We start from the raw sequence: 22,285 nt of genomic DNA on the forward strand, positions 1-22,285 counted from the left end.
GTCCACAACTCCTCCAGGAAATTATTGCCTGGGTCCAGGACCCTGGTGACCATAGGCAGGGCTCCAGAGAGGTAATCTGGGAGCCCAAGCCCCTCGCAGAGCAAATCTCAGAAACAAGGGCCAGAGCTCAGCCTGTGAGTGAGTCAGATGGAGAGTCTGGAGGCAGCAGGCTGAAGCTCAGTCCTTCTTATGAGACTGACGACGTCAGACGAGCTACTAAACCTCAGTTTCTCCATCTCAAACAACGTCAATGACAACTCACCCACATGTTCTGAGAAATCAAACCATCAATCCACCCAGTAAAGGTCAGCCCCCTTCCCCACTCCTCCCTAACCACAGGCTGTCATGTGCTTTGGACTCAGGACAGAAAAGTCCTAAGTGGACACTCTGGACACTGGGTCTGTGATCAGAGCAAGACCCCAGGATGTAGACACAAACACCACCAATTCATTAAATCCAAAAGGATTCATTTTTACCTTTTGAGATGTAGGAAAACCACTAGACCATTCAGGTATGACCTAAATCAAATCCCTTATGATTATACAGTAGAAGTGAGATAGATTTAAGGGACTATATCTGATAGATAGAGTGCCTGATGAACTATGGATGGAGGTTCGTGACATTATACAGGAAACAGGGATCAAGACCATCCCCATGGAAAAGAAATACAAAAAAGCAAAATGGCTGTCTGGGGAGGCCTTACAAATAGCTGTGAAAAGAAGAGACGCGAAAAGGAAAGATATAAGCATCTGAATGAAGAGTTCCAAAGAAAAGCAAGAAGAGATAAGAAAGCCTTCCTCAGTGATCAGTGCAAAGAAATAAAGGAAAACAACAGAATGGGATGGGAAAGACTAGAGATCTCTTCAAGAAAATTACAGATATCAAGGGAACATTTCATGCAAAGATGGGCTCAATAAAGGACAGAAATGGTATGGACCTAACAGAAGCAGAAGATATTAAGAAGAGGTGGCAAGAATACACAGAAAAACTGTACAAAAAAGATCTTCATGACGAAGATAATCACTATGGTGTGATCACTGACCTAGAGCCAGAAATCCTGGAATGTGAAGTCAAGTGGGCCTTAGAAAGCATCACTACGAACAAAGCTAGTGGAGGTGATGGAATTCCAGTTGAGCTATTTCAAATCCTGAAAGATGATGCTGTGAAAGTGCCGCACTCAATATGCAAGCAAATTTGGAAAACTCAGCAGTGGCCACAGGACTGGAAAAGGTCAGTTTTCATTCCAATCCCAAAGAAAGGCAATACCAAAGAATGCTCAAACTACCACACAATTGCACTCATCTCACACACTAGTAAAGTAATGCTCAAAATTCTCCAAGCCAGGCTTCAGTAATATGTGAACCGTGAACTTCCAGATGTTCAAGCTGGCTTTAGAAAAGGCAGAGGAACCAGAGATCAAAATGCCAACATTGGCTGGGTGATGGAAAAAGCAAGAGAGTTCCAGAAAAACATCTATTTCGGCTTTATTGACTATGCCAAAGCCTTTGACTGTGTGGATCACAATAAACTGTGGAAAATTCTTCAAGAGACGGGAATACCAGACCACCTGACCTGCCTTTTGAGAAACCTATATGCAGGTCAGGAAGTAACAGTCAGAACTGGACATGGAACAACAGACTGGTTCCAAATAGGAAAAGGAGTACGTCAAGGCTGTATATTGTCACCCTGCTTATTTAACTTATATGCAGAGTATATCATGAGAAATGCTGGACTGGAAGAAACACAAGCTGGAATCAAGATTGCCAGGAGAAATATCAATAACCTCAGATATGCAGATGATACCACCCTTATGGCAGAAAGTGAAGAGGAACTAAAAAGCCTCTTGATGAAAGTGAAAGAGGACAGTGAAAAAGTTGGCTTAAAGCTCAACATTCAGAAAACGAAGATCACGGCATCTGATCCCATCACTTCATGGGAAACAGATGGGGAAACAGTGTCAGACTTTATCTTTTGGGGCTCCAAAATCACTGCAGATGGTGATTGCAGCCATGAAATTAAAAGACACTTACTCCTTGGAAGGAAAGTTATGACCAACCTGCTGCTGCTGCTGCTGCTAAGTGGCTTCAGTCGTGTCCGACTCTGTGCAACCCCATAGATGGCAGCCCAACAGGCTCCCCCGTCCCTGGGATTCTCTAGGCAAGAACACTGGAGGGATTGCCATTTCCTTCTCCAATGCATGAGAGCGAAAAGTGAAAGTGAAGTCTCTCAGTAGTGTCCGACTCTTAGCGACCCCATGGACTGCAGCCTACCAGGCTCCTCCATCCATGGGATTTTCCAGGCAAGAGTACCCAACCTCGATAGCATATTGAAAAGCAGAGACATTACTTTGTCAACAAAGGTCTGTCTAGTCAAGGCTATGGTTTTTCCAGTAGTCATGTATGGATGTGAGAGGTGAACTGTGAAGAAAGTTGAGTGCTGAAGAACTGATGTTTTTGATGGTGTTGGAGAAGACTCTTGAGAGTCCCTTGGACTGCAAGGAGATCCAAACAGTCCGTCCTAAAGGAGATCAGTCCTAGGTGTTCATTGGAAGGACTGATGTTGAAGCTGAAACTCCAATTCTTTGGCCACCTGATATGAAGAGCTGACTCATGGGAAAAGACCCTGATGCTGGGAAAGATTGATGGCAGGAGGAGAAGGGGATGACAGAGGATGAGATGGATGGATGGCATCTCTGACTCAATGGATGTGAATTTGAGTGAATTCCGGGAGTTGGTGATGGACAGGGAGGCCTGGCGTGCTGCGATTCATGGGGTGGCAAAGAGTCGGACACGACTGAGCGACTGAACTGAACTAAACTGAGTTCAATGTTTGTAACTAAGTTTCTTGACTGAGCAAGCCCTCTTCAGTCTTAGTACTAAAGCCTTTAATATAACTGTTTTAATTTAGAATTACTTGCCAATTGTCCCTGAAAGTGGTTGTAAATCAAATCTGATGGGCTGCTATGTCCAAGATAGAGCAACCCAAAAGTTGTAAAATGTTTTCTTCCTAATATTCCATCACATATAATGTAATATAAATATAAATAATTCATTTTGATATTTGGCAAAACTAATACAATTATGTAAAGTTTAAAAATAAAATAAAATTAAAAAAAATTCCAAAGTGACCAATTAAAGGCTTTGAATTTTTTCTAAATAATGCTTTTTATTAAGCATTATTTATTTAGCATTATTATTGAGGACTGTGGAAAGACAGAGGGCACAGGCACTCCCTGGAGGAGCAAGAGGCAAAGGCAGGACACACATTTCACCTTCCTCCTGTGTCCTGGCACACTGCTCCCTGGCTCTGGGACAGAGGGACCAGTGTGCACAGACAGACAGGGGTATGAAAGGACCCCCACAGAGCCAGCACAGCTGGACACCAAGTGAGTAAGGGGACGAGCTGGAAAGGCGGATGGGGGCAGACGGCAAAGAAGCCTGTTCTCTGTTTCAGGACCTGGAGCTGTTTCCTGAATGTGGGGTGGGGTGGGGTGGGGCGCGATGGCCTGTAAAGTGCTGGAGCAGGAGGGTGAGCTGTGTAGACAGGAGGGTATGCTGTATAGATGGCAGTGTGGCAGTCTGATCAGGACAGACCTGAAGAGCTGATGACCAGGAGGCAAGGGTCTGGTGATGTGGGGCTGAAACACATCGGGATCCATAGCATGGTGAGACAGCATCAGTTCGCCTAAGGCCTTTCACCTTCTTTAGGTGACAGAACCCACTTAGTGTTCAAGCATAAAGCAGTAAAACTTTAACAACCTGGGATATAGCCTCATGACTGAAGGAAACTCTTAATGTCAAGTAGGAGTGCGATTCATTCACTTTTAATAAAAGCCTCCAGCTGCCACTTCTGCTTCTATTCAGCACTTACTAGCCTGTGTTGAAACTCTCTAAAGCTTGACTCTGCTGACCTTTCCCCAGGCATCTGTCTTAACAAGCTCCACATAGAGACAGGTACCTCAGAGGCAGGAATGAGACTTGGGTGTCCTAGTCTTCCTTATTCGGCTCAGTGTGGTCCTTCCCCTCTCCTGGCTCAGTGTCCTCCTTGTAAACTAAGAGGTCTTGTGCAGGGACATCTGTAAGGGCATCTAACTCAGTGCACACAGCAGGGTGTTAAGTGCAGCTGGAAGGCTCATTGGCTTTAATAGGGTGAACATCAAGGGAACTTACTCTGGGGGGAGATGTGGAGGCTGTTTCAGCAAAAGCAAGTTCATGAGGCTTTCAAGGAGGCCAATCTAGACTCCATCAAAAGCCTCAGTCAGTATATGTTAAGACATATTATACACAGAAAAGCATTGTGGTTTTTCTACTTCAGGGGTTCTATGGCCAAGCAAGAGCCGCTGACACCAAATTCCAGAATCACAAATTGAAAGTCAGGATTTAAGAGATTCTAGATAACTAGATTCACGTTCAAGTTAACCCTATATTGTGGGTCTAAGTATTAATTCCACAAGCATCCATGAAGTGACATTAAATGATTGAAGCCATACTCTGATATTGAAGTATGGCTCTGTTAAGTTATTCCTGAATTCTAGGCTTTGCTAAGTATTTTCAGACCTACAGAATAATAAGCATAAGCTAACAGCGCCTTTCCATGGAAAACATTGTACCTTCTAATGTGCCTTAAATGATGAGGGAATGATGGAGGAAAAGAACTGGCAGCCAAGTATCACTCTATGATTTAAAAATCAGATAGCATCCTTCTTTTCCTGGGGTGTGGATCCATCCACAGCATCTGGATCCATCAACTGCAAGTCACAGGTTGGAATCTGCCATCTATCCCTGACTCCCTAAAGCATGGACTCCACTGTGTTCCACACACTAGAAGCACCTGCTGTATTTTACTATCCTGACCTCATCATGATGCAAGATTTCTCTACAATGGATCTTCTTTTGAGGGAATAAAAGGAGAGAAAGACAGCAGCACACAGCGAGCTGAGTCTCCTGGAACACAAAGGCTTTCCTGAGCTCCTTTCCCTGATCCCTACAGGGCTCTTGGAAAGAAGAAACGATAGAAAACAGGAGCAAACTCACTGGTTGAACAAGTGCCTGCTGACTTCTACATCCACTGCGCTGAGCGGATCGTCCAGGAGGTAGATGTCTGCATCCTGATACACGGCTCTAGAAAATGTAGAGAGACGTCAGGAGAGGATACTTCACACTCCCTGGGTCTCATCTCTGAATTATGATGGTGTCCAACAATGTCATGTTCATTCCAGGAGCCCAGGGAAAGAGCCAAGACCCTGCTTCACCCAGGCCCACCCGGTGAGCGGGGTCTGCGTGCTCACGTCCACTAGGAGCCACAGAGGAGGAGGGGCGGATGGCAACTAAAACCCCATTTACCTGGCGAGGCTGATCCGGGCTTTCTGCCCTTCACTCAGTGGGGTTCCTCCGTCTCCTATCACAGTTTGATCTCCTTCCTTCAAATTCTGCAAATTCTATAAGGAGACAGAAAAAGAAAAAAAGAAGAAGATTTAAAATGTGTTCTCGCATCCTAACCTTTTAGCAGCTGTTCTCCCCACGTGTTTGATCAATGATAATGGGCTTATTTCATAGTGAATAATGATAACCTTGAACATTAAAACAACAAACCTCTCAGGGTTTTTTTTATCTTTTATTCATTCTGTAGTTTTTCACAGCATTTATGCATTTGACCATTTTAACAGATATTTATTGAGGACTGACTACGTGCTAGGCATTGTTCTGGGCACAGTGAATTCAGCCACGAGGAAACAAAGTCCCTACAGTTTCTTTCCATGTTGAGTGCAAGAACTAAGGACGAAAAGGAAAAGGAAGTCGAATGGAGAGTGAATGGAGAGTGAAGGAGTCCATACTGGGGTGTGAGGACTCTGCTCAGAGGGGTTGTTAGCAGATCTGGGGAGGGGGGCTCCAGCAGACCTGGAGAGGCTGCTCCTCACAGAGGGAGGGGGGGTGCAGGGGCCACGTGGAGGTGCCCAAGGGGTTCAGGACAAGGAGGCAGGAGAGCAGAGCTGAGTAAGAATGAGGGGAGTGAGGGCAGAGCCAGAGCAGGAGGAGCCCTGGGGTCACTTCAGTAAAGGAGGAAGGGGAGGACTGACAAAGTCTTGGGTTTTTAAGGAGTCACTCCTGTGCTTTGCATAAAACAGGCAGTAAGTGGGGAAGGGAAAGCGTGAATATAAGTAAGGAGGCTACTGGAAAAATCTAGGTGAGAGATGACCATGGTCAGGACCAGAGTGGGAGCAGTGAGAATGGAGAGATGGGGTCACACTCCAGACACATTTGGAAGGTGTCCGTGTTCTGACCACGCAGACTAGGAAAGCAGTCCATGTTTATAATGGTCACATCGTGTATAGAAGAATCGCTGTGCAGCCAGGTCCTGCAGGGCCCCTTCCTACCAGACTCTGCCGCGTGGACACCCGAGGGTAGGGGAGGCCCCAGAACACTGCCCACATTACTGGTCCAATCAGCCCACGTGGCTACAACAAAGCACTGACCCCCAGGGAAAAAGCTGAATATCAGCCGCTGTCCCATCTCTTCTGCAGAGATGCTCAAATGTGGGGAGAAAGAAGGGCTGAGCTTCATCAGTAAGGCAAGGTCATGAAAGAAACACCCAACCCTGGCCTGGGTATCTGGAGTCTGATCTGGGCATCAGGGGCTGGATATGATTAAAGTAAAGTGGAAATGCCTGAGATCTGTTTACTCCATACCCCACCTTATACCTTCATCTATCACCTGCTTTTTAAAAAATTCTTCCTTATACACTTCCTCAACTGAGAGGCAGCACAGCATCAAGGACAGGCATGGAGTCTAGAGTCATGCAGAAAGGGTTCTGAACTTGAGCTGAGATGAGCTGCTTGATCCCCCAAGCCTTAGTTTTACCAACTATAAAATGTGGATGTTAATGCTGAAGACACTGATAAAGAATCAAACTCATATACCCTCTTACATGTGTGCACACATAGGGCTGAAAGACATAAAAATGATTTGCACATGGACTCTGAATAAATGGGAGCTACTATTCTCACTGTTCTACATTTGCTTCCCTCTTCTTTTCTTATACAGTCTCTACACCATTTAATAAAAATCTAGCTCATTCCTGCTAACTTGACATTATTTCTGCAAACACAATCTCCCATTAATAAGAACCCAAGGGAAAGAAACAGAAGCCCATTAAAGGAGCAATTCTGTTTTAACCACATTATTGCAAAATGCTACTCACGTGATACAATCTATGATGTTCAAGCTGTGGTTCAAGCAAAATTACTATTTTCTATTTCCTCAGGAAGAAGGTTTTGGAGTCTTAACTCCTCACCTCTGCAAGTCTGTCCTGGGCTTTTTCTCACAGTGTAGAAGAATACTCGGATGTCCAGACTGGACTCAACAGACTCGAGGGGAGCCCTTTAACACTATTGTTCACGGATTTTTATAACCCAGGACAGTAACATACTGTTTAATCAGTATTTACATTGTTTTTCCTTTTTGCCAAATTACATTCCTCTCTCAAGTAAGTTCAGTTTTCATTATTCATTCACTAATTTCACCTAAATCCCAAGGTAGAGTTAAATGTTTCATTTTGTCATTTGATGTGAAACTCAATGCCATTTCTGAAAACAATCTCTCCTCTGAAGAAAAGATGCAGTATTAAGAAGAAATGCTAAAGCATTCTATTTTCTTTAAATAAAAATGCAAGTCAAATCCAAGTGGAGAGGGAAACCTAGAGACTGAAAAGGCCTGAGGAGGCACAAGCCAAGGGTCAAGGGGGAGACCGCATGTGCAGGCTGCCTCCAGCAGCACTGAAGGAGATTCCTCAGTGAGATGAGTAAGGACATGCAAACAGGCACTAGCAGGTCGATGACATTCAGGAATCTGGGTTATTTTTCAGGTGAAATAATGTGATTTTTTTTTTTCCCCCAAAGGCTTTCCTATCTTTCTGGAGAAGGAAATGGCAATCCACTCCAGCACTCTTGCCTGGAAAATCCCGTGGACGGAGGAGCCTGATAGGCTACAGTCCATGGGGTCGCAAAGATTCGGACACGACTGAGCGACTTCACTTTCACTTCCTATCTTTCAGAGAAAACTAATAATACATTTGCAGATGAACTAATCTGAGGTCTAGGATCTTTTCCAGAATAATCTGGGGTGGGGGTGGGGCTGGCAGAGTTGGAGATGCAGCAAGACTGGCCACCAGCTGCTCCTGGCTGAAGCTGTGGGGGGGCAGGGGGTACATGAGGGTTCATTACACCATGCTTTCTATTTTTTACAAAGTTTTGCAACTGTCCATTAAAAAAGGAAATTAAAAGTGAACGAGGGAATTCCCTGGTGGTCCAGTGGTTGGGACTCTGTGCTCTCACTGCCAAGGGACTGAGTTCAGTCTGTAGTCAGGGAACTAAGATTGTGGAAGGCGTGTGGCACAGCCCTCCATACCAAAAACAATGAATGAAATTTCACAAAATGAAACAACCACACCACCCCCCACCAAAGTTATTCTGTAAGTGTTGTTATAACATCAGGATTAAAACAGCAACATATATGCCTGCATATTTACCCAGAAGACCAGAAAATATATTGAGCAACAATAAAAGACTTTTCAAATTAAAAAGAAATTTCAACTAACTTTAGAGTTTAAACCAACATTATCACTATTTGAAAATTGAGTATATGCAGCTCAAAAGTCATTATTCACCTTTTCCAAAGCACACGCCTTTATTACTTCTTTATATCTGTCTTCTTCATATTTCTTCCCAAATAAAATGTTACTCCTCACAGTTCCTGGAAACACCCAGGGCTGCTGAGAAACATACGCAATCCTCCCTTGGACGTTGACATTCCCCTGGATCAAGGAAAGCTCCCCCAGCAAAGCGCTTAACAGTGATGACTGAAACAGATGGTAACACACAAATGAACAGGCAGCACTCAGGATGGAACATGCCCCGAAGCACAGCTGACCCCACCCTGGTGCTTGATACACAATAGAACCCTTTCTTTCAGAACAGGATAAAGTACTGGTCTGGTGATTGTGATGAAAAAATAATAATAATAATAATACCATTGGTCAAGGTAAACTAAAGGTTGATAAGGAATATGAATAGTATAACAATCTATGCTGCCTGAGTTTCCCCCAAATGAAGTGCTCTACTCAGCAAAGACTAATTAAGAAACTTTAACATCTTTTTCTAGTAGAGCAGCCCCACAGGATGTGTAGTTCATATATCTGATGTTTAATGCAGTTGTTCCTACATCTGGGATATCCTTTATTTGACAAATACTTGTTCTTAAAAAGCTATGTGTAGGGAATTCCCTGGTGGTCCAGAGGCTGGGACTCTGAGGTCCCAGTGCAGGGGCTGGAGTTCAATCCCTGGTCAGGGAACTAGACCTCACATGCTGCAACTAAGATCTCATGCAGTCAAATAAACAAATATTTTATTTTTTTAAGCTATGTGTAAAGAATATATCCAAAGATGATGAATTAAACTATGAAGTGAGTTGTGTCTGCAGAGCAAAAGTCCATGATAAAGGAAATCATCACCCTTTCGTGTACATATCCCACATTTAGGTTTCTGTATGTTGTTGCACAAAACACATGAGACTAAGTCAACGTGCAAATTTCAAATTTTTTACAACACATAGATGTGGTGTGTCTGTGTCCACATATCAGAGTGCTCATTGCCCTGGGCTGAAATAACCTGCCTGTGTATCTGTCTCATCCCAGAACCTGGTTACTCTGGAGCAGAGGCATCGAGCCCTGGCTCATGTCTGTACCTTTAGCTCCAGCACGTGGCTGCACATTCACTACATGTGCACTGATAGGATCAAGTCAAGTCACGTGAGGAAATGCTCAGAACTTCCTGGAAGAACCTGCACCACCTCCAGACTTCCGGGAGGGGCCACTGTGACAAAAAGAAAATCCCCATTGTCTCCATCCATTCTGAACAGCTGTCACATCAATAATTTACTTCACTGAGATGTTCAGTGCTTGACAAGTGGTTCCCAACTGGGCAATGTGAAGCACCAAGAAGGAAAACACAGTGTGCATTTATTCAGATTTATTTGCCACAAAACCTTCTTGCAAAATGAATGCTCCAGAGAATACACCTCGAGAAACACTGTTCTAGACACACTGAATTCAAACTGAGTCACACTCAGCTCTGGGCTCCTCTCTGAGAATATAACTGGGGCTGTTATCAAGCTGCCAAAACCCATCAGAACGTACCTTTCCTGCGCCCACAGGTCCGACCACAGCTAACAGTTCACCGGGTCTGACAGTAAAGGAAAGGCCTTGTAGGGTTGGGGTTCCTGATTTCTGCAAATGAAAGTTACAAAAATGTACCCATTTCAATAAAGTAATACAAATTACTTCAAATAGTGGGGAAAATACCATAAGAGTCATTGAAATGCTAACATAGCCCACATTTTTCTCATTTTAAGACACTGTGTTCTATTTCCAGTTTTTTAAGGAATCTCCACACTGTCCTGGAGAAGGCAATGGCACCCCACTCCAGTACTCTTGCCTGGAAAATCCCATGGACAGAGGAACCTGGTAGGCTCCAGTCCATGGGGTCACTAAGAGTTGGGCATGACTGAGAGACTTCACTTTCACTTTTCACTTTCATACATTGGAGAAGGAAATGGCAGCCCACTCCAGTGTTCTTGCCTAGAGAATCCCAGGGACGGGGGAGCCTGGTGGGCTGCCATCTATGGGGTTGCACAGAGTCGGACACGACTGAAGCAACTTAGCAGCAGCAGCAGTAGCAGCCACACTGTTCTCCATAGTGGCTGTACTAGTTCGCATTCCCACCAACAGTGTAAGAGGGTTCCCTTTTCTCCACACCCTCTCCAGCATTTATTGTTTGTAGACTTTTGGATCGCAGCCATTCTGGCGTGAAATGGTACCTCATTGTGGTTTTGATTTGCATTTCTCTGATAATGAGTGATGTTGAGCATCTTTTCATGTGTTTGTTAGCCATCTGTGTGTCTTCTTTGGAGAAATCTCTATTTAGTTCTTTGGCCCATTTTTTGATTGAGTCATTTATTTTTCTGGAATTGAGCTGTAGGAGTTGCTTGTATATTTTTGAGATTAGTTGTTTGTCAGTTGCTTCATTTGCTATTATTTTCTCCCATTCTAAAGGCTGTCTTTTCACCTTGCTTATAGTTTCCTTTGTTGTGCAGAAGCTTTTAAGTTTAATTAGGTCCCATTTGTTTATTTTTGCTTTTATTTCCAATACTCTGGGAGGTGGGTCATAGAGGATCCTGCTGTGATGTATGTCAGAGAGTGTTTTGCCTATGTTCTCCTCTAGGAGTTTTATAGTTTCTGGTCTTACGTTTAGATCTTTAATCCATGCCCCAGCAATCCCACTGCTGGGCATACATAGCAAGGAAACCAGAATTGAAAGAGACGTGTACCCCAATGTTCATCACAGCACTGTTTATAATAGCCAGGACATGGAAGCAACCTAGATGTCCATCAGCAGATGAATGGATAAGAAAGCTGTGGTACATATACACAATGGAGTATTACTCAGCCATTAAAAAGAATACATTTGAATCAGTTCTAATGAGGTGGATGAAACTGGAGCCTATTATACAGTGTGAAGTAAGCCAGAAAGAAAAACACCAATACAGTATACTAACGCATATATATGGAATTTAGAAAGATGGTAACAATAACCCTGTATGCTTCTGCTAAGTCACTTCAGTCATGTCCGACTCTGTGCGACCCCATAGACAGAAGCCCACCAGGCTCCCCCATCCCTGGGATTCTCCAGGCAAGAGCACTGGAGTGGGTTGCCATTTCTTTCTCCAATGCATGAAAGTGAAAAGTGAAAGTGAAGTCGTTCAGTCATGTCCAACTCTTAGCGACGCCATGGACTGCACCCTACCAGGCTTCTCTGTCCATGGGATTTTCCAGGCAAGAGTACTGGAGTGGGGTGCCATACGAGACAGCAAAAGAGACACTGATGTATAGAACAGTCTTTTGGACTCTGTGGGAGAGGGAGATCATCTGTGGGATGATTTGGGAGAATGGCATTGAAACATTTATAATATCATATATGAAACGAGTCACCAGTCCAGGTTCGATGCACGATACTGGATGCTTGGGGCTGGTGCACTGAGACGACCCAGAGGGATGATACAGGGAGGGAGGGAGGAGGGTTCAGGATAGGGAACACATGTATACCTGTGGCAGATTCATGTTGATATATGGCAAAACCGATACAATATTGTAAAGTTAAAAAATTAAATTAAATTAAATTAAAAAAAAAAGACATTGTGTTTTACAGATCTTTTCATCCACTCCTATCTTTTTGGGAGTTGAAACAGCTTTAGTTGCCTTAGGAAGGCTTCTTTTACCAAATTTCTATATGGACTCAGGTGTAGACACCCACAGAATTTAAGGAGTTGAAATGACAAGGAACCTGCTTGAAATGCAAACTGAATGATGTACATAAGCTTATTAAAATAATGTACTTACTAGAGTATTCAGTGTGGGAGGTTTTTACCACTTACACTTTCATAGCCACTCTCGTATCCTTGCCTGGAAATTCCATGGACAGAGGAGCCTGGCAGGCTACAGTCCATGGATTTACAGAGAGTCTGACACACGGAACGACTGAACACATGCACGCAGTGATCTTTGGTTTTAGCTATCTCATTAATTTCCACAAGGTGGCAGCAGAACACAGCGTGCCTGGTCCTATACTAATAAACACTGTAATTTGAAATCTCCATTAATCTCTCCAATTTCATTTGATAAAGAAAAAAATAAGTAACACTCAGCAAGAAGGGGACACTTTACATAATAAAATCACTCTTGGTAAATTAACTCTTGTAAATAATGGTCTAATTTCATGAGAGCTCTAATTTAACACCAATAACACCAAAAACAATGGGGAATAAGGAAAATTATGACATTTTGAGTCAGAGGAATAAAGCCTCAGTTTTATACATGTTACATGCATTACCTGTCCTGGCTAAACAGGGACAATCAAGTACCTATACCTATACTGTAAGGAAAACAAAAACATTTCATTAGGAAGAAGGACAAAGTACTCATCATGCCAATCACAGGGCATATTCCTGGGAGACTTAAGGGTATGTGTACTTCTTTACATATTCTAAGTGTTAAGAAAATTGTCAGTAACGGTTATGTTTAAAAACAAACATACATGGTTACATGTAATTAAGTAAAATGCCCCAAAGACTAAAAGCATAGAGTCTGTATAAAAAAGTCTAGATAATCTTCAAAATGAAAGATTTCTCTGTAAACAGCTGAACTGATAATAAGGCAATCATTTACTAAAAAAAATAATTAACTTTCATCACCAAAAAAAAGTTTCAGGTTTTAGGAATGAAAAATCATTAAGAAGCTAGATTTTAATATACGAGAAGCATTTGTTTAAACTTCACGCCTTTCTTTGTGTTGACACTTAGGGTCCTACTTTACTACTTTTCACTCTGGTGTCACAACAAAACAATGAACCACATACAATCATCATCCCTGTCCCCTCCCCTCGTAGTTTGTCAGGACAGGACATTGAGTTCCCTCCCTGTTCAGGCTTCGGGCAGGCACTACTCTGCCATGACCAGAAAGGGGCAGCACTCGACAGCTCAGAGGCACTGGGTCCCCTCCCATCATGGTTACCCAGGATCAGGGGACACTGACTCAACAAGGATCATCAGCTGAGCCCTGACTCTGTGCAGACACAGTTGGAAACCCCTGTTCCATGAGATCTGGAGGCTCACACAGGACCATTTATTTTAGAGCTTAAAGACATACCAAGTCCCACCATTTCATGAATGAGACCTGGGTCCCTGAGACCTCCCCCCACCTGCCCACCTGGCTGTCTAGGGGAGCAGGTTACAGAGTCTCCTGCCTCCCAACCCAGCAGGGGCTTCATTCAGACTCAGCTTCTCTCCAAAACCCCAATGTCTGTGCCCCTCTCCCTCCCGAGGGCTCCCTATGATCTAACCTGTGACCTAACCTACCCTCCTGTGGTGTGGGTTCAGTTTTCCTGACTCACCCACACTGACACGGGAGGGTGTGCACAGAGGACCATGGAACCAGGTTGCAGGTGAGCATTTCAATTGTCAATAAAGGGGCTGCACTGGGGGTGCAATACTTGAGAGCAAATTCTTCTGTTTTCCCTGTTTGCCTGAACATTATACATAAACCAAGTGTTGGAACATCGCCAGTTCTCCATGTCAGCTTCCATACAGTGAAAGCTTTGAACGGAATCACTGGAGCTAACGATGACCACTTGCTGTCTCCTCCTGTCCCTGGCTGCCACCAAAGTAGCCAGAAGCTTCCAGAAGATTAGGATGGGGGAGCCCCCAATCTACCCCACAGCCAAGATCCAGATCACAGCCTTACTCCATGTGTAGTAAGATGGTCTGTGAAGATCAGTATACAGAAAATGTACATTGATTCCCCAAAGGCTGTTGTTTCTAACAAATGGTTGTGTATTTGTTAGTTAACCCACATCATACCGCAGCATTTTGTATGCCCAATCCTGTAAATTCTAACATTACCAAAGTATATAATTTAAGTTCAAGATACGCTAATACTTTAAAGCTCTGTTGAAAATGAGAGAGAGAACAACCTGTAAGATGTCTTAGCTGATTTTATAATCTCCAGTAGTTGCAAACCTTATTCCTGATTTTGAGAAGTTTTATAACATACTTTCAGTGTATGAGTAAGTCACATTTTACACCATGTGTAAAACCTCAAAATTTTCTTATAAATCTATGTCACAGTTGTTTTATTAGCAGTCATGATCCTGAGGTGGAGGACTTGTTACCTTATCCCAAAAAGCAGTTAAATCTTGCACATCCACAATTGTTTCACCATCTGATGGTGGCAGCTGATGGTCATGCAGTGGTATGTTTTCGAGTAACAGAAAGTCCTACAGAGAAAGGAAAAACAGACAGTTTAGTTTGCAGGATGAAAGCACAAACAAACATAACTGCCTTCCTGGAATTTATAACAAACTTCATATAGCCTACATATCATTATTCCAACTGTACTCAAAGTGTTGGTTCACATCAGAACACACTAAATAATATACAGAATAAAATATACAGTGCATCACATATACAGCAACATAGTGAATACAGGATACGTAGAGTATTATATATATATATAGGTTTGTGCGTGTATATAATACACACACATAATATGTGTGTGTGTGTGTGTGTGTGTGTGTGTGTGTGTGTGTGTGTGTATATATATATAATATGAAGAGTTTCAGGCCATGAGGAAAGTCATAAGTTTCTCAGTAAGTGGACTAGTTTCTCCTCAAGGAGAAAGTCTGGCTCCAAACTCCAGCACATTTAGAACCTGCAGCCAGAGGGAACTCTGAGATGATAAAAAAATCTTAATGTTACCTGTAGGGACTTACATAGTCCCCTGATCAGGCCTCTAGCACTCCATACTCTGCAGGCACAAACATTTTTGGTTTCTTAAATGCATGAATCCCCTTCTCATGCACTAAAAGCCTTTATCACATCACCTTCCCCAGGAAAATGAGAAGCATCAGCCTCCCACCTTCCCCAGCCCTACACACGGAATTCTCTAGGTAATTTCCTCAGCCTTCCCAGGAAACACGACCTCCAAAATTACACCAGTGATTCTTCCAAAGCACTTCATGGCACCTCAGACTTTTCCTTCCAAGGACTAATGACAGACAAATGTGCCTCTACCATGAGTTTCACTATATGATTCTATTTTAACCCCTCACTCGGAGAAGGCAATGGCAACCCACTCCAGTACTCTTGCCTGGAAAATCCCATGGACGGAGGGGCCTGGTGGGCTGCAGTCCATGGGGTCGCTAGGAGTCGGACACGACTGAGAGACTTCACTTTCACTTTTCATTTTCATGCATTGGAGAAGGAAATGGAAACCCACTCCAGTGTTCTTGCCTGGAGAATCCCAGGGACGGGGGAGCCTGGTGGGCTGCCGTCTATGGGGTCACACAGAGTCGGACACGACTGAAGTGACTTAGCAGCAGCAGTAGCAGTAACCCCTCACTTGATAAATATATGTTCCAAGCAGGAAGGACTTCTCTGCATGTGCTTACCTGCCACTGAACATACTCATCAAGCCTGCTCCAGACTTCAGGTAGGTAGTATTCCATTATTTTGTGAAGTGATGAAATAGGTGGATAAATTTCAAATTTACTCCCCCGCACCCCACCAAAAGTCTAGCATAAATTAAGACAGGGTTTTCCTCTCAAATTATTTTAATCTCAACAACATCCTGTCGTATTTTATATTTGCTAAAATATCTGGTGACTTTTTGTGTTTCTTTCTACAACTAGGGCAATATTTCCCAGGTTTGGCTGATTTTCAGATGTATGGCACTTTGACTAAAGACACAGATACTTTGGGCCCTAGCAAAAACCTAGTGAATCAGAAACACCAAGGTGTGATTTTTTTAAAGGCATTCAGGGGATTCTGATGAGCTAGAGAAATAAAAATTTTTTAAGCATTGCAGAAATTATATGAGCTGAATAAGAGTCTAATATGTAAAAGAAAAAAAATAGTTCAACAATTATTTCTACTCACCTTGGAACAATGTGTCATACTAACACCAACCTTCTCACCATGCTTATTCTCGGCCATTGGTCCCACCTTTACTGATAACAACTATTGCCTAAAAGATCTCTAAATTCCTAGACCATCATCCCGCCAGAAAATGTATGAACATGAGAAAATCTAGGTTTCTTGCTCAAATCAATGATGTTTAATCAGAACACAAAGCATCCAGACAAAGTCCCAGGAAAATTCAAAGTTCTCAGTAGGTTATAATTTTAATGTTACCACACACATTTACATGGAAAGGAATTTTAAGCCTCAGACACTGTTCAGGTACATTTTGGTGAAAAGAAATAAAAACTCCTACTCAAATATTTTTGAGCACAATACTCTGAAAAACTCTGAAGGTCCCCTTTCATGCATCCCCTTTAAGTGCGTCACATAATTGATTTGAGAATCAGAGTTACCACTGTCTCCACTACAACCATTCTTAACAGTTAGGCATCTGCAGGAGCCTAGACATGATGGAGCTGGAAGGTACTTCAGTTGCACATTTTCTGAGCATTGGCTATTTGTGAGGAGTACAAAGATGAACAAGGCACTGTAGCTGCCTTTTAGATAAGTCTGGAGTTTAGGGAAGGAAAGAAATCCACAAACACGTGGCTTAGTCAGCTCAAAGTCACATCCAGGAGCTCAAAGAAAGAGATGTAGGGCCACAGATGATGAAAGCCACACTTAATGAGAGATTGCACACACCAGAATATACTAACAAGGCAATGCAAGAAACCAGGCTTTGGGCAGAATCCTAGTTCTGTCACTTACGAGAGATGAAAAGACGGGTGAACTATTTCATCTGTTATAGGACCTGTTTCCTTACCTGTAAAATGGGGACACTTATGCTTATCCCATTCAATTGCTGTCAGGATTCTATTTCTGTTGTCATTTTATTACAGTAAATTAAAGGTACATCATTGGTAACAACAGAAACAACACTGTATAGGAGATAATCCAAAATATATTCATCTTTCTTACCTGAAATTTTATGTCTATTGATCAGTAACTCCCTATTTCCCCTTTAGCTTTGATTTTGATTCTATGAATTTGATTATTTTTGATACCTCTTACAAGCAGAATCATACAGCATGTGTCCTTACATGACTAGCTTATGTCACTCATCATGTCTTCAGGTTTCACCCATGTTGTTGCTATTGCAGAGTTTCCTTTTTTCCTAACACTGAAAAATATTCTGCTTTATGTACACACTCACTTTATACTCATTCACCCACCAGTGAACATTCAGGTAGTTTCCACATCTTGGCTATTATGAGTAGCATTGCAATGAACATGGGAGTACAGATATCTTTTGAAAAGATATCTCTTATTTCATTTTATTTGGGAAAATACCTAGAACTGGAATTGTGGGATCATATGGTAGTTCTTCAGAGAAGGCAATGGAACCCCACTCCAGTACTCTTAACTGGAAAATCCATGGACAGAGGAACCTGGTAGGCTGCAGTCCATGGGGTCGCGAAGAGACGACTGAGAGACTTCACTTTCACTTTTTACTTTCATGCATTGGAGAAAGAAATGGCAACCCACTCCAGTGTTCTTGCCTGGAGAATCCCAGGGACGGGGAAGCCTGGTGGGCTGCCGTCTATGGGGTCGCACAGAGTTGGACATGACTGAAGTGAATTAGCAGCAGCAGCATGGTAGTTCTTTGGGCTTCCCAGGTGGCTCTAGTGGTAAAGAACACGTCTGCCAATGAAGGAGACAAAAGAGAAGCAGGTTCCATAGGTCTTAATAATCTGGATAACTGCAATGGTGTGATCACTCACCTAGAGCCAAACATCCTATAGTGTGAAGTCAAGTTAGCCTTGGAAGCATTACTATGAACAAAGCTAGTGGAGGTGATGAGATTCCAACTGAGTCACTTCAAATCCTAAAAGATGATGCTGTTAAAGTGCTGCACTCAATATGCCATCAAATTTGGAAAACTCAGCAGTGGCCACAGGACTAGGAAAGGTCAGTTTTCATTATGATCCCAAAGAAGTGAAAGTTGCTCAGTCAAGTCTGACTCTTTGCAACTCCATGGACTCTACAGTCCATGGAATTCTCTAGAATACTAGAGTAGGTAGCCTTTCCCTTCTCTAAGGGATCTTTCCAACCAAGGGATCAAACCCAGGTCTCCTGCATTGCAGGCAGATTCTTTACCAGCTGAGCCACCAGGGAAGCCCAATCCCAAAGAAAGGCAAGGTCAAAGAATGTTCAAACTATTGCACAATGGTGCTCATTCCACATGCTAGCAAAATAATGTTCAAAATCCTTCAAGCTTCAGCAGTATGTGAACTGAGAAATTCCAGATGTACAAACTGGATTTAGAAAAGGTAGAGGAACCAGAGGTAAACTGCCAATATCCGTTGGATCATAGAAAGAGCAAGAGAATTCCAGAAAAACATTGACTTCTGCTTCACTGACTATTCTAAAGCCTTTGACTGTGTGGATCACAATAAACTGTGAAAAATTCTTAAAGAGATGGGACCAGACCACCTTACCTCCTGAGAAACCTATAAGCAGGTCAAGAAGCAACAGTTAAAACCAGACATGGAACAACGAACTGGTTCAAAATTTGGAAAGGAGTGCGTCAAGGCTGTATATTGTCACCTTGCTTATTTAAATTATATGCAGAGTACATTATGTGAAATGCTGGGCTGGATGAAGAATAAGCTGGAATCAAGATTGCCAGGAGAAATATCAATAACCTCAGATAAGCAGATGACATCACCTTAATAGCAGAAAGTGAAGAGAAACTAAAGAGCTTCTGGATGAAAGTGAAAGTGGAGAGTGAAAAAGTTGGCTTAAAACTCAACATTCATTGTCGGGGAGTGTTTAACGGAGGATTCCTATGTGCTGTTTCTCATAAATCCTCTGTTCTTATCAGCTTCTGCCAGAGGCCAGTAAAACTGCACACAGCTCTCAGGACTGAGGTCGTTGTGTGAGACAGGCTTGAGTCTCCTTTAGTAAACATTCTCTTTACAATAAAACTGCTTAGTCTCGCCCCCCTTTTTCTTGAGATATGGATTGTCTCTTGACCTTGTGACCATTATTATCCCTTGTTCCCTTGGTAACGGTTACTGTACGTTTGGTTTTCTGATCTATATCATTGTTGAAAGAAATTTCTTGTACTACAGCCTATACATGCTCACAGAAAAATCATTAAAGCACCTTTGCTCCATAAGAGTTTGGGTCTCCATGTCTTTCTTTCTTTCTTTTCTGTCTCTCTCTCTCTCTCCCTCCCTCTAGCTCTCTCTTTCACTTTCTTATCGTTGATTCCGGACTGCCAGGTCCCAGTCCATTAAAGGACCCCAACAATTCAGAAAACTAAGATCATGTCATTCAGTCCCATCACTTCATGGCAAATAGATGGGGAAACATGCAAACAGTGAAAGGCTTTACTTTTGGGGCTCCAAAATCATTGCAGATATGAAATTAAAGATGCTTGCTTCTTGGAAGAAAAGTTATGGCCAACCTTATTAAAAAGCAGAGGCATCACTTTGCTGACAAAGGTTCATATAGTCAAAGCTATGGTTTTTCCAGTAGTCAAGTACAGATGAGGGTTGGACCATGAAGAAGGCTGAGCACCGAAGAACTGATACTTTTGAACTGTGGTGCTGGAAAAGACTCCTGATAGTCCCCTGGACAGCAAAGAGATCAAACCAGTCAATCCTAAAGGAAATCTACCCTTTGAATTAAATGAATATTCAATATTCATGAATATGCAACATCCATTCAATTTCATGAATATTCAATGTTCATTGGAAGCTCCAATACTTTGGCCACCTGATGCAAAGAGCTGACTCACTGGAAAAGGCCCTGATGCTGGGAAAGATTGAGGGCAGGAGGAGAAGGGGGCAACAGAGGATGAGATGGTTGGATGGCATCATTGACTCAGTGGACATGAATTTGAGCCTACTCTGGGAGAATGGTAAACTCAGGCGACCAGAACTGAACCCGTATGATTGATCTGTTTTATGGGTAATAGTTTTTTATAGTAGAGAAAACTAATGACAAAAAAATCGGCTTTGATGACAAGACCCAAAAATAAAATATAATCACACCCAGAGTGATCTAACTTCACTAAAGAGCTATTACCAGCCCATCCATCACTGTAAGAAAGTAAGAACAAAACAAATTAGATTTTTTGTAAAGCCCAGACACTCAAACTCATGCCCCGGCCAGGTCACAGTGCCAATTTATCCTCATTTTAGACCTACTCATACAGACATGAATAATTGAGCACCTACTGTGTGCCAAGTCTTGATGATGTAAATTATTTGCCCTTGGAAATTTACAGACTCTTAGGAAAAGGAGACAGTGGGTATGATAAGAATCACAAATTAGAAAGGAAGAGGGAAGCTTGAGATGGATTAAGCAGAAAGGGAAAAGGGAACAGGGATGAAAAGACAGATCCAAAAGGCAAGCTCAGCAATCAAGAAGAAGAGCCTCTATGGAGGAAATAACACATTTTTCCACACAGAGAACTGAGTGAATCTGTGGCTATTCTTCTTGCCCGGGGAACAAGGACCTCTCAGCAATCTCCTCCCCTCCCGGCTCAGAAAGGAATCCCGTTCACACCCGGAATGTGCAGTCACTACCTTGTCATTCCAGTCAGTGTAGGAGATGGAATCTGTTTGCTGCTCCTGCTTTTAGATATTTTAATCACCCTGCAGTCATCACTGCACATCAAGAGCCTGTGCCACTGCTACTGCCGCCCATAAACCAGCAGGGATCTTATGATATTTGTTATGCACTCTATATAAGAAGTCGGAGAAGGCAATGGCAACCCACTCCAATACTCTTGCCTAGAAAATCCCATGGACGGAGGAGCCTGGTAGGCTGCAGTCCGTGGGGTCGCTAAGAGTCAGACACGACTGAGCGACTTCACTTTCACTTTCCTGCATTGGAGAAGGAAATGGCAACCCACTCCAGTGTTCTTGCCTGGAAAATCCCAGGGATGGGGGAGCCTTTCGTGGGCTGCTGTCTATGGGGTGGCACAGAGTTGGACACGACTGAAGCGACTTAGCAGCAGCTTAGCAGCTATATAAGAAGAGAGGGGAGTATGTATGACATTTTGGAAAGACTGCCAGCTTTGGCAATGAGACTTAAATGTCACCAAACTGGCACACAGTGACACCAAATAAGACGTTGTTCATAAAGTTCACCTACAACTAAAAAAAATTGCTTTTCATCAAACCTTGATTCTGTTGATGCTGACAACGGCCTCTGACACCTTCTCGATGGCCATGGGGAAGTAGAGGGTGCCTGTAAACCTCACAGTCTCGAACAGCATCACCACCAGAAACACTTGGCTGACTGTGATCCGGTTGTTAAGGACCACGGCAATGATGAAGGTGATAAAAATCATGATTTTGCTGGCAGCAAAAAAAATTGCCAAATTCACTCCTCTAAGGTAGGAACTTTTCAGAATCTTGGAAATTTCATCCCTGGAAAAGAGTAGGAAATAGGTTTTAAAAGGAACACCAACATCAACCCATGAATTCAGTGCCCTGTGTGAGTGGCCCTTTTCTAGGCAGTGGACACAGATTAAGATAAACCATCCCTCACATCACGGAGACACTACACAGTGCACACCCAGGGGTCTGCCCTGACACCAGGACCACACACTGCATTGCCACTTCACTCGTCCAACTAAAAGGGTCCTTAATGTCACACTTTTAAACATTTTGAGTCAATCAGATTGGATTTGAATATTCAGTCAA

General features: G+C 42.9%; 1 protein-coding gene across 3 annotated transcripts in view; it reads right to left on the reverse strand.

The window, feature by feature from the left end:
- LOC102413663 (ATP-binding cassette sub-family C member 4) overlaps positions 1 to 22,285 on the reverse strand; it is a 122,335-nt gene that overhangs the window by 63,286 nt on the left and 36,764 nt on the right. For all 3 annotated transcript variants that reach the window (XM_044926924.2, XM_044926923.2, XM_044926922.2), the window contains exons 8-13: positions 21,760 to 22,009; positions 14,774 to 14,878; positions 10,189 to 10,278; positions 8,662 to 8,853; positions 5,343 to 5,437; positions 5,034 to 5,120 (exon numbers count right to left, since the gene is read on the reverse strand). In XM_044926924.2, coding sequence (XP_044782859.2) covers positions 5,034 to 5,120; positions 5,343 to 5,437; positions 8,662 to 8,853; positions 10,189 to 10,278; positions 14,774 to 14,878; positions 21,760 to 22,009 — 819 coding nt within the window. The remainder of the gene's footprint in view (positions 1 to 5,033; positions 5,121 to 5,342; positions 5,438 to 8,661; positions 8,854 to 10,188; positions 10,279 to 14,773; positions 14,879 to 21,759; positions 22,010 to 22,285) is intronic.

The sequence above is a fragment of the Bubalus bubalis genome, chromosome 13 (assembly GCF_019923935.1).
Source record: "Bubalus bubalis isolate 160015118507 breed Murrah chromosome 13, NDDB_SH_1, whole genome shotgun sequence".
Lineage (NCBI taxonomy): Eukaryota > Metazoa > Chordata > Mammalia > Artiodactyla > Bovidae > Bubalus > Bubalus bubalis.